Source organism: Anabrus simplex, chromosome 6, assembly GCF_040414725.1.
Source record: "Anabrus simplex isolate iqAnaSimp1 chromosome 6, ASM4041472v1, whole genome shotgun sequence".
Classification (NCBI taxonomy): domain Eukaryota; kingdom Metazoa; phylum Arthropoda; class Insecta; order Orthoptera; family Tettigoniidae; genus Anabrus; species Anabrus simplex.
The window spans coordinates 299,306,218-299,320,156 of NC_090270.1; the positions used below are offsets into that span (position 1 = coordinate 299,306,218).

Genomic DNA, 13,939 nt, shown 5'->3' on the forward strand with positions numbered 1-13,939 from the left:
ACCTGGCCGTCTTTGCCCCTTTTTATAAATATGTTGCCCATGTGTTTGTCCTTATCCATCTGTGAGCATATTTCTAAATGGAACTGGAGAGGCAAGCATTTGCAGAAAGAAATGGAGGGCTAAGGGTTAAGGACAATATTTAAGTTACTCTGCAAATCTAATTAGCCAATACCCTCATAGAAAGACAGCCCCTATGGTTAGAGGAATGCTACAGAAAATGGATTGATTATGTTCTTGTATGCATTGCAGGCAGAGATGGAAGAAAACGAAGATATCCGTGAAATGAAGCGTGAAATTTTGGGAGGTGTTAAGAAAGTCATCAGTGATGTAAGTTATTCTCCTATTTCTGTTGCTCCCTCTTCTCATACTGTCCTGACACTGCGTTCATCCTATTCTCTCTCTCTCTCTCTCTCTCTCTCAGTTGTTTTGTTCCTTTTCTATACTTATATTTTTTTTACAATCAGAATGTTGATGACTGGGGCTCTGAAGTTCAAGACCAATAAATTGCTACCTAAAAATATCCAAAAATGGACCTAAAATCTGGCAAGAAGGACATAAAAATGCGAGCCAAATGAATTCATAATTTTAGTTTTAATTACATATTTAACAAAGGAATATAATGTTTAAAAATACAAAATTCTGGTGGTATGCAACATATACAGTGAAACCTCGTTAAGGTGTTTCTGCAGGGGACAAGGAAAAAGAATGTGTTAAACGAGGAAATGTACTAATGAATATATGAATAAAAACTATCCAACAGAGATATGGAAACGCTAGATACGACTTTTTCCGATATGAAGGCATTTTACGTCGTGTATCCACGAGTACAGTGAAAACTATACACCTGTCTACCATTTCTAAAGAAGAGCAGAATGTATTAAAAGGTGTGAAAAACATGAGAGAACAAATATGAAAATCTTTTCCAGTAGAGATTATAAAATAACAAGTACACTGAAAGGTGTAAAAAACACCAGACAACAAATATGAAAATATGTGCACAGGGGCCAACAAATATACTGAAGTATTATTGCAGATCACACTCTGTAGTAGTTAGTAGAAGCCTTTCATTTTGGAACAGTGGGTTGTTAAACATTATTTTCTGGTCACACTCGTAGACAATGAATTGCAAAGAGTAGATGAATTGGAGGTTACATTCGACCCTGTGCAACTACCAGGAATGACTATGGCTACCATTTTGAATCAACCAAAACTTCAACCAACTTGAGCGATCGAGTCAAAACTTGAAGCTGCGAGTTTCAACATTTGCGACCTCTGCACGCTTACGCCAGTCCACTTTCTGACAGATTTTAATTTTGTCTTCATTATTAAGGAATTTCATGACATTTTCCTTATCCATATCTAGGCTATCACAAGACACATATGCACCACGCTAGTCAATTTCTCATGGTTAGTTTCTAATCCAGATATAGCCTACCATATCACACAAAAAATATTTGCTGCACTTCGCTGTACTACACAACACAAAATAAATTTCTACCTTCTGAGTGGAATGTGAAATACAAACAGGCTCACTGTGCTATTTAGCAATCTCGCTGCTAACCGACAAGGAAAACTAAACATTTCTGAGGCTATCAGCTTGCTCTCCAAAAGTGCAACTTATCCTGTGAAGTTCAGGAGGGCTGTTTCCCATAATCATGCAACTGTGATGATGGCTCTTACCCAAGTTGAAAATCACATCTCTTTCACAAGGGATAACAAATACAGTAACATTTTCGGGGCTATGAAAAAATGTGATTGTATTAAGCAGTAACAGCAGAAATTCATGACATGATAAGTGAGGTATTTTTATATAGATTTAATACAATGAGAATCGGAATTTTGAATTTACAATTTGCTAAGCAGGAAAAGGCTTCTACTGACATTTGTTTTAGAAAGAGTGTTATGTACAATAATACTTTATTTTTATTAGCCCCTGTGCACATGTTTTCATATTTGTTGTTTGGTGTTTTTCAGACCTTTTAATGCTTTCCTCTCATCTTTAGAAATGGTAGATATAGTTTTCACTGTACCCACGTTTACACGATGTAAAATGCCCTCATGTTGGAAAAAATCATATGTAGTGTTTCCATATACCTTTGGATAGTTTTTATTTGTATATTCAGTAGGAAGTTTTCTTGCTTAACATGTTCTTCTTTATTGTCCCCTGAAGAAATGTCTTAATGAGGTTTTAATGTATTATGTTGGGCCTCGTCTTCTGACGCTCGAGAAAAAAGGATTTTCCTCAACTTCCGAGCCCTATTGATGACATTCCAATGGAAATACGCTGCTGCCAGAAATGTTTACTTTCTGTTATAGGCAGTTGAGTTCAGTGAAGAATTTGAGACTTACTCATACTTGTGGTTGGATGATCGAGAGTCATACATGCAGCAGTTTTTGGAATATGGTAGGCAGCTGACACCTGATGAGATGGAAATGATCTCTCTTGAAGATGGTTATGCTCCTCCTCCCAATCCACCTCAAATGGAACATTTCAAAGAACAGGTAATTAAATTTAAAATATTGTAGAACCTCAAACATTCATTTGAATTGTTAGTGCCATAGTTCAGGCTTGGTTATGCAGCAAGCTGACTTTTATCATTTACGTACATTAATTTTTGTGTCTGGATTATGCAATATCCATCTAAAACATTGTTATGTTAACTGCCTTCTCATTTATAAAAATAATAATTCATAAAAGAACTTATAATTAAAACACCAGACTTGTCAACAAAATAAAATATTTAAAATGACATAATAACCAAATGAATTCATAAAATAAGAATCTTTTCTTCTTCTTTTCTTTGGTTTTTAGTTTATTAGTATTTTAAGAAAAAAAGATTCTTATTTTATGAAAAATGTTTAGTTCATATGTAATTTTAAATATTTTATATAATTGACAACTCCTGTATTTTAATTATAAATTTAGAGTAAGTCAATTTTAAATATTTGATCTAGATGACATTTATTGTATTTCCAATCAATACTCAATTCGAGTATATTGTGAAGAGGTTAGATATCAAGTCCAAACATTATTTGGTGGAATGTTTGGCTGTTGAGGAAGGGAACAAGAGGTTCTCAAAACATGTATGGCATTTTATTGATATAGATTAAATAACTTTTTAGTCCAGCTCCATGGCTAAGTGGTTAACGTGCTGGCCTTTGGTCACAGGGGTCCCAGGTTTGATTCCCAGTAGGGTCGGGAATTTTAACCATTATTGGTTAATTTTGCTCACACGGGGGCTGGGTGTATGTATTGTCTTCATCATCATTTAATCCTCATGATGATACCCAGGTCGCCTACGGGTGTCAAATCAAAAGACCTGTACCTGGTGAGCCGAACATTTCCTCGGACACTCCCGGCACTAAAAGCCATACGCTATTTCATTTTCAATAACTTTTTACACTACAAGGCGGACTTAGATTTTAACAGTGACTCTCAGGGTTTATTACTGTCCATCTGAGATGATGGCCAATGACGGTACTCTCTGTGCTTATAGTATGCACTTTCTCGAGAACTGCAAGGTTGGTAATATGGTCCCCCCATTTGATGTTCAAGATGGATCCAATCTTTTGCAGACGGAAGCGCTCTAGCTTTTTGATATTCTGACAGTGGAGGGTCAGAGTTTCACAACTGTAAGCAATGTCGATATGACAATAGAATGGTAAACTATGATCTTGGTATGCACTGTATATTTAGATTATATACATTGAAGCTGTACAGTGAATATTTCAGCCTTCCCACACTACTGTCTCTTATAAACAGAGAACTTGACTCATGACTATAAATCTCATTGTCATTTAATTTTCTATATACATCCATTTGGTTTGCTGTAAACACTTTCCTCTTCAAACCATTGCACATTGAATCATATTTCTTCTCTAGATTTATAAAAATGTTATTCCACCATTTTTCATCTACCTGTTGTGCAATTGATACTATCTTCATTTTGATGACAGATTGACAACTTTGAGAGCTTGTACACCGAGATTGAAGAGTTACCTCCTGTACAGATCTTCTGCGGCTGGTTCCAAGTGGATGTGCGTCCCTTCCAGCAAGCCCTACTCAACACTGTCCGTAAATGGGGGAACATGTTTAAACAGCACCTTGTAGATCATGTTACCAGCAGGTGAATGATTATACATCATTTTACTATAAATTTTTAATCAAAATACATCATCAGCTAAAGATGGATGCTTAGAAATATAGAGTTAATGTATTTCAAAAGCGGGGCACTGATCGAGGAGGGAGACTGGACCAACAAAGTATTTTGAATTTATTATTATGTACTGTACTCTCAAACTACCATAAGGTTCCAAAGGAGGTGGGGGTATTTCATAAAGAATTTTCAAGGATGCAAAGGAGAATAAAAGAACAGCCTTGTAGCTTAGCCTAGTTTTTCAATACAAGTCACAAAAATTCAAGATTTAAAAAGGATTTTCAAGAAACTATTTGCTGGCTTGCATTGTAGAGTCCCGAATAAGAATGTAATTGACAAACAGAAAAACCTCACATTAACTTGATGTAGATGGTCTTGCTTTGACTCTATCCTCTTGCTTACCTGCATAGCTATATTTCTCTTTATTGTGAAATTTTTCAAGCAAATTTCATTTTTTTAGACATATGATTATGTAGAAAACTTAGTATGAAGATTCATCATCATCATATTCTGACTCCTATTTCCTGGGTGTGGAGAACAAGTGCACACCATCTTTTCCTGTCTTCATACATCTTCTTTTCCAGGCCATCTTCCCATCTGAGAACTCTCACCTTCACATCTAATTTTACTGTCTCTATCCAGCATTTTCTTGGTCTTCCCCTTGGTCTTTTCCCGTGAACAATAAAGTCAAAGAATTTTCTGGCAGGTCTTTTGCTGTTCATTCTTGTGATGTGCCTATACCACTCAAGTCTACACTTCTTTATTACACTGGTAATAAGGGCCTGCATGTCAACTACCTTCCTATTTACTTAATTCCTGATTTTGTCCTATTGAGTAGTTTGATTCATGAATCTCATTTCTGTTGTCTGAATTCTGCTGTAGTCATTGTTTAGTACAGTATACAGGGTGGTCTGAAACAACGTGAACCAGGTATTTGAGCATTAGAGGGGAGGTAATACTAATAAATAATTAAATATCTCACACCATTGTCATTTTATCAGCTGCTGATGTTAAGCAGTTAGATCGCTTTGCGAAGTGGTGTTCCTAATTGCGCATGTGACTGAAGACCAGTTTGAGAGCACCAGTCAAAGGAACAAAATCTTTGCCATGGGAGGGATTTCAACATGGAGCTCTGAGCTGACAGGATCATGCCACAGCAAATACGCTATGGTGAGACCAGCTGGAACCTAGGGTGTTTTTTGTATTTGATGCTGATTTCTCAGTCTGGCTCTCAATCCGGTCTTCAGCCTCGCAAAGCCCATTTAAATTCACCTGCAGAGTAATCTGATTGGCTAACTTCAGTTGCTGGTAAAAAGACAATGGCATGAGGTATCAAATTACTTTTTTCAAATTATTGATCAGTATGACCAACTCTTGTATTACCAGGTACACATTGCTTCTGACCACCCTGTATAAGTATAAAGATAGGGTACAAGGATTTTCTATATATTAAAAGAGTTTACTAAATGCAACTTTGGCAAAAAAAGTCTGTCCATTCGACTGGACCAATTTGCTTCATTTCTGTTTTGTTCTCTCTGGAATTACCTGCCGGTGAATCATGAGACATTGATAGGTCTCTAAGTTCGGCCAACTTTGAGTAATCATAAAATCAGATTATTAAATTATCACTCCAGTAATTGCAGGCAAAGTTTTACCCTAACCTGCAATACATTCGTTACTTACCAGGTTGCCAAGCGGCTAACACTTTCATTAATATGCTGATATATGTCATTTTCATCCTTAGTAATGTCATTGCATGCAGCCATGTTCAATTACTACCTGTCAAGCCAGAGAGTATACACTTCCCTGATGATGGAGGAATGCTATTCTCTGCTAGGTACTCCTTGATTCTGTGACCTTCCCCAGCTTCTGAATATACTCATCAGATGGCAGAATGTTCCTAATAAGTTACATGCTGCTAAAAATCAATCGATGTACATACAGACAAGAGGGTATCAAGCCATCTGTATGACCATTAACAAAGCACAGGGACTAACACTTGAAAAAGTGGGTAGTCTACATACCCGAACCAGCATTGTCATGGCCAATTGTATGTTGCACTATCTCGGGCAAGATCGTTTGAAAATGTTAAGATCCAGATACGGCCGAATGGTCGAAGCACAGTCAATATTGTATGGAAAGAACTGTTACAAAATAAATTAGGAATGAATCAGTTATTATGTATTGGTATTAAATGCTCATAAAACTGTCGAAAAAGGCAGGCAAAACAATAAGACTGTGATAGGCATATCAAGACGAGTTATCTGAGATATGTATAAGGAATGCTGCGGAACAGCATGGGTCCACTAGTTGTTCATAAAGATTTCTTCAGGCTTCAGTGCTACCTATTTGTCATGTAGTCATACAGTATATAGAGAGAGGAACACATAATGGGACAAAGACAATGACAAGTCATTGTGTGTTTCTTCCTACTTCCTGTGTTTATCAGACTTTATTCTCGTCCTACATTTCCTGCATCAAGACTGAAAATTCTTTCAAGGTGGTCCCTCGGTGAATGTTGATGCCCACCCTCCTTGATGAAGCCAGTAATCAGAAACGAACGTGGGAGAGAGAGAGAGAGAGAGAGAGAGTGGGGGGGGGGGGGTTTGGATAGGGTAGATGATGGGAGACTTCATGCAAAAATGACTGCAGTTTGACTAGACAAAAGAGTGACTGAAAAGGTGGCTATATTCTAGAAAATACAACTCAGAGAAATGGAGTAGGTGAAACATTATCTGATCCTCTAATCATTAAGAGGGGAATTCCTTAACCCTTAAGTGCACTATTTCATATTGCATTCGAATAGGCCTATGATGATTTTTCATTCCAGAAGTAATACAGTTTTACCATAAAAGTATTTAAAAATTATTTGTCAAAATAAATATTTTTTAAAATTTATTTGGATCAGTCAGAATGTTAAAAGAGTTTTTAAATGTTTTACGTACCAGTATATGCAGAGCTGTACGATTCCTGTAGCTACTGACATACTTGAGTCTTATGAATGTCCTTGCTCACGAATTATCCAAGGTAACCTATATTTCATTTGTTTTACCTTAATTGTTTGAAGTTAACACTACATTCCAAGTGATTAGCAAGAAAAAAATATAAAATCGTTTTTTCATTTTTTAATACACTAGTGACACCTGTGAGTTCACCTGTAAGGTAGAAGTTAATACACACTTCTAAAATTGTAAAGCAGATATAAGAAGCAAGTAAATTCTCCTTTGCACATATGCAATGCTGTGCATTTAAGGGTTAAAGCAGTATTATTGGACTTTTACATTTTCTTATATATATAAATATGTGTAAAGACCTGGAATTGGTGATAAGGCTTTTTGTGGATGATGTTATTCTGTATAGAGTAATAAATAAGTTACAAGATCATGAGAAACTGCAAAAAGACCTCGACATTGTTACGAGATGGACAACAGGCAGTGGCATGGTGATAAAATGGGCTTAAAAGTCAGGTTGTAAGTTTCCCTAATAGGAAAAGTCCTCTCATTTTTAATTACCGGAGTGTAAGCTCCTTACGGGGAGCATTGTAACTACCTAGGTATTAAAATCAGGAAAGATCTTCATTGGGGTAATCACATCAATGGGATTGTAAATAAAGGGTACAGATCTCTACAGATGGTATTGAGGGTATTTAGGGGTTATAGTAAGGATGAAAAGGAGAGGGCATATAAGCGTGTGGTAAGACCCCAACTCGAGTATGGTTCCAGTGTATGAGAACTTCACCAAGATTACTTGATTCGAGAACTGGAAAAAATCTAAAGAAAAGCAGCTCCATTTGTTGTGGATGATTTTTGATACTAGAGTAGTGTTACAAAAATGTTGCAAAGTTTGGGCTGGGAAGACTTGGAAGAAAGGAGATGAGCTGCTTGACTAAGTGGTAAGTTTGGAGCTGTCAGTGGAGATACGGCATGGAATGACATTAGTAGACGAATAAGTTTGAGTGCTGTTTCTAAAAGTAGGAAAGATTGCAATATAAAGATGAAGTTGAATTCAAGAGGATAAATTGGAGCAAATATTCATTTATAGGAAGAGGAGTTAGGGTTTGGAATAATTTACCATGGGAGATGTTCAGTTAATTTCCAATTTCTTTGTAATTATTTAAGAAAAGACTAGGTAAACAACAGATAGAGAATCTGCCACCTGGGAGACTGCCCTAAATGCAGATCAATGGTGATTGATTGATTGATTGATTGATTGATTGATTGATTGATTGATTGATTGATTAACATATTATGTTTAATGGTGAATTGATATGGTAATGATCACAGATTGATGGATTGATTGATTGATTGATTGATTGATTGATTGATTGATTGATTGATTGATTGATTGATTGATTGATTGATTGATTGATTGATTGATTGATTGATTGATTGATTGATTGATTGATTGATTGATTGATTGATTGATTGACTTAAGATCAAGTATGTACCTTCAGGCCGTGAAAGAGGGCCAAGTCCGTATGTGTTACAGTTTACACCCATGACCTTATGAGGGTGTGGAAAATGTGTTAGAAGAAGAAGAAAATACATTAAGATGTTACCTGCAATGCTACATTTTGCACACACACACACGCACGCACGCACGCACGCACACACACACACACACACACACACACACCTCTGAAGCGCCATTTTGAATGAAATATAGTTTCTCCTTATTTCCTACTTTATTGTGCCTGTGTACTGATAATAAACCATAAATGAGGCAGAAATGTTAATATTCAGAGGCTCACAAGTACCATCCCAATCAGGCTGGCACATTTTCGTTTGGTCATTACAAGCACTTATAACATAACTGCCCACCCGATTGGGCGCTGGCCATTGTTTAGCCTTTCATGGGAGATTTGGCATGAGAACTTCAAGACATTTTGTTTGCTTACTTTCACTACGTCACAGTCTACTTATTGCGTGTTAGTTTCTGTGAAAATGAGTGATAGAGGTAACCAGGGAGCCGGTTGGCTGCAGACTTGAAACCGAACATCGTAGCCTGCCACCGCCGAGTGTGGTCTGCGGAGCACAGACTTGCTTTGCTCCGTTGGCCAGCTAAGACTGACCGCCAACTAGAATTTCTTATACCACCGAACACGGGCTCTTGCCTGGCTCCACAGGGAATGGGTCCCTTCACCATCCATCGTCACATCTCGCAACTGAAATACATTGTAATGTCAAATAATTTGTTTGAATTCTCAATTTCATCTTGGTTGTTACTACATAAAATCATATGTTGACCTGATCGGGCCAATAAGTAATGTCACATCTTTTGTCATTTTTTAAGTGTTCTACACTGCATAGCTGTCTGAATTGGGTGACAGTGTTATTATGTCTCTGGATTACCAAAGAGTCTCTTGTGATACCGTGGTTAATTTTTTCCATGCTAGAATGTGTGCAGTTAGTATAAGAATTTGTTTTCACATTACCTAGCAAACAACTGTTGCTGGATTGACATACTGTAGCTATTAATACAGTATAATCTCAAATACCACCCGCCACCGAATAAGACCCGCACCCTTATTTTGAAGGAACAAAATCTTTAAAAAAGTGAAGTCAAAATTATTTACAATCTTTACTAACACACATCAAATGATTATAAAATACAAATAAAACTAAACAAACATTTCCAGAATGATATCCAACGAGTACATTCATCATCATCAGTACCAACTTCAGAACTTTCATCACCATCACCTTCCCACAAAATGTTGTCATCGCTGGCATCCATAGCATTAGAAATGCTACATTTCCTGAAGCTCTTCCTATGAGGTGTCCAGGGATATGATTCCATGCCGTCAAAATCCACAAACACAGTAGCTGAACTTCTGGGCACTGAATGCGACCAGTTGGCGTCAGTGTGTGATTATTTTCAATTTCTGGAAACTGTACACTCAGTTCACAAAAAGCTCTACGTTCACCACTACTTGTTAATAGCACATTTTTCTTCTTTCTCCAATCGCAAATACACGATGCGTCAGAATTGTATTTCCTACCAGTGGCACGATTTCGAATAATTTCAGCTTCCTGAACTATCTTACGTTCCTATCTTACTTTCAGTTTCTTGCTCGCAGTAAAAGATCACTAACGCTTTGGGGAATTCATGTTGATACTCCGAGAATGTCCGTGAGACTGGCGCCATGCACAGAAGTAGCATATACTGAGAGCGGAGAGAGCATTGTTGCCAAGCCGTGATAGCAGTGATGTCCGATTTACACGTATTCAGAAAGATAAATTTCCCCAAATTTTAAATAAGACCCGCACCCAATTTTGGAAGCGATATTTTCGAAAAAGCAGTGCGGGTGGTATTAGAGATTATACGGTAAATACCTATACTGCCGCTCTGATCAGACACCCATGGCAGCTAACATGTTAAAACAACAATAACAACAACATTAATAATAATAATAATAATAATAATAATAATAATAATAATAATAATAATAATAATAATAATAATAATAATAATAATAATAATATTAATAAATTCCATCATTGTAATTATTGAAATATAAAACTTCATAGGAATAATTAGGGAAATGGAAACCAACATGTGTGTGACACTACAAATGAGGCATTTGTTTATGTTTTCTTTTCTGTAATAATGTTGCTTAGAACTTTGTGAATGTTTAGTGATTGAAATTGCAGAAGTTGACAGGATGTTTGCAAAGACAATGAACAATTGGCTTGAAGTTTTGAATGTCATAGTGAGAGACTATTCAGTAGTGGTGTTATGTGCTGTTGGTGAGAGGCACTAGTCTGGTGCCTTTGTGTGTGCATGCCAGCCTCCAGGATCTTGCGTCGTTCATTCGTGAGGCCGATGAGGGATTGCTGCAGCCAGTCGAAGAGGGTGACTATCAGCGCCTCGTCAATGTCATGGGCTACCTCTTAAACGTCAAGGACAGACAGAAGACCACAGATGAAATGTTTGAACCTCTTACAGCCACAATCGAACTTCTCAAATATTACGATCAAGAGTTGCCTGAGGAAATCAATGTCCTTCTCCAGGTAAGTTTCCATTTTATATGCATGTCTGTGTATAGGAAACAATCATCATCATCATCATCATCATCATCATTGTCTAGCACAGTTTCCAGTCACTGGCCAGGTCTGTTTGGAATATAAACCTCCCAATCATTTCCAATAATTCCATCAGCTCTCCACTAACAATACATTCCAATCTTCTCCTCTCTCCTCATCCATCTGTATCTCAATCTTCCCTTCAGCCTCTTGCTAGCCATCTCCACCACGGGCATTCTTCTGGATTCGGGAGATGATGGGTTTGAATCCCACCAGTTGCAGCCCTGAAGATGGTTTTCTGTGGTTTCTGATTTTCATATCAGGCATACCGAGCTCAGTAGCTGCAGTCGCTTAAGTGCGGCCAGTATCCAGTAATCGGGAGGTAGTGGGTTCGAGTCCCACTGTCGGCAGCCCTGAAGATGGTTTTCCGTGGTTTCCCATTTTCTTACTAGACAAATGCCGGGGCTGTACCTTAATTAAGGCCACGGCCGCTTCCTTCCAGTTCCTAGGCCTTTCCTATCCCATCGTCACCATAAGACATATCTGTGTCGGTGCGACGTAAAGCAAATAGAAAAAAGAAAAAAAAGCATATCAGGCATGTAGTGGACCTGTACCTTAATTAAGGCCATGGCTGCTACCTTCTCAATCCTAGCCCTTTCCCATACTTGCATCACCGAAAACCTTCGATGTATTAGTGCGACGTTAAACCACTAGCAAGCAAGACATTTTTCGGGATACCCTTGAGTCCCCCATTCATTTGATATGCACATAACATCCTAGTTGACACTACTCTAACCTCTCTCTCTCTCTCTCCTCATTCTTATTTTCTCATTTCTTACTCTGTCTTTTCTTGTAACTCCTATCGTGCTCCTCAGGAAGTTTATTTTGTTCGACTGTGCTGTACTAAAAATCTCTTTCTTCCATTACCCAAGTCTCTAATGCAAAGGCGAGCACAATTTGTCTCAGTGAGCAGCGCTCCACTTTAGGCAGGTAAAGGAACAGAGTATGCGTGGGCTCTGACGGAAGGTACAGCCTAGCAGCTGCTTGCACAGTTCTCCATTACAACCAGTAAAGGGGCACACATCTAAATGTTTAACAGTTTTATTCCTATTGTGTCATTTTACTCAGTGCATTAGAGAGAAAAATATGTTATTTTGTACACAAACGCTTTGTACTAAGTAAATACATTTAACTATATTCATTTCATTAGATTATGCGTAGGAAACAAAATTAATTATTTTGATATTTGATAACTAGAGCCTGAATTTCCATGCACTACCAAATCTCAAAATATGCATGCATTCATGCACTATCGTATGGCAAAACATGCTCAATAAACTGGAAAATATGTACTATCAAAATTCAATTCCGTTTGAACCTTTGTAGAAAAACTAATTTCTCCAAATTGACTTGATGTAAGCTCATCTGTTTATCTGTCTACACATTCTTAAGCACAGAAAATGACCTTTCTCTGTCACACGAGTGACAGGTGCATACTTAAATGAAGACATTTGAGAAAAGGTGAGGTCAAATTGTACGTATTTATATTCGCACCGCAATACGTCTTTTATAAACTTGACAAATTCAAAATCAGGATTTGGACAGATCATTTCGTTCAGCTGGTCTCTAGTTGCCACAGCTACTTCTCCGTGTGGTGATTGCAGATGATGATGTCTTCAATAACTGCTAAAGATTAAAGCTGCAGTAACAAAGATGTGTGACGAATGAGAGTTCTGGGTAGGAATTTCCAGGATTACAACGGAAGATTCAGTTAAAACCAAGGTTTCCAAGCTGCTATCTCAGTAATGCGGTGTCACAGAAGTGTGATAGAAGTTTTGTTTTGTTCGTCTAACATAGAAAAATGAACCGTCATTTGGTAATGCACAGTTTACGGTTCAAGTTATAGTAATTTGTAACTGGGAGGCCTTATTCCTAAGAATTACAGAGGTCAATGTGGGGCCCTCCGGCTTACGTCATGTTTACTCAAGCAACAGTAAGAAAGTGCTTGTTTAATTGGTTTATAGGATCTCAACCATATGTACCAACTTTGTTTGTCAGATAGGATGCCAGGAATACATTCTCTCCATCTCTCAGTAATAGACATACTGTACGTGGAAAAATGGTCCCAAATTCTGCAAATCAGCATTCATGGAAGGCACTATAATGCAAGTTAACATTATATATGCGTCGAAGTCAGAAGAAAAGTCATATTATGAAAAATAAGCATTCAAATTTTCACTACAAAATCCAAAATCTTCAAAATATGCATTATGCATGAATTTTCTCCTAATCAGGCCAAAACATGCAAACATGCAAGGGAAAAGAACTGTTATTTGGAATCATTAAGTCATAAAACAAATATTTGCAAAGTTTGAAAAGTGTAACCAGTGTATTTAAAAACATGCATTTGCATGGAAATCTGGGCTCTAGTGATAACTAAACACTCCTTTGACTACTACTTGTATTCATAGAAATACTGCAGGACAACATAAACACTTGTTTAGAAATAGAGCATAAACAATTGAATGACAAACGAACTGTACGATTATATTGCGTATACATAATACAACGTACATTCATACATAGCTGTAGCTTTGCTTGCGTCTTGGCTCTGCATATAGCCATCTTGTCCTTACAGCACAAACTACTAGAAGTCAGTTGCTGTCAGCTCTGCCCACACTCATGCCATTAGCTCAAGGAGCAGGGCTCTCTCATTAGTCCACCTATACTCTTAATGCATAGATTAGTATATATATG

General features: G+C 37.4%; 1 protein-coding gene across 1 annotated transcript in view; it reads left to right on the forward strand.

Annotated features, from left to right (window-relative positions):
- Positions 1–13,939, forward strand: part of Dhc93AB (Dynein heavy chain at 93AB) — a 780,004-nt gene that overhangs the window by 383,367 nt on the left and 382,698 nt on the right. Inside the window, exons 19-22 of the mRNA XM_068228295.1 lie at positions 250–327; positions 2,317–2,502; positions 3,958–4,127; positions 10,948–11,170. Of these exons, the coding sequence (XP_068084396.1) occupies positions 250–327; positions 2,317–2,502; positions 3,958–4,127; positions 10,948–11,170 (657 nt within the window). The remainder of the gene's footprint in view (positions 1–249; positions 328–2,316; positions 2,503–3,957; positions 4,128–10,947; positions 11,171–13,939) is intronic.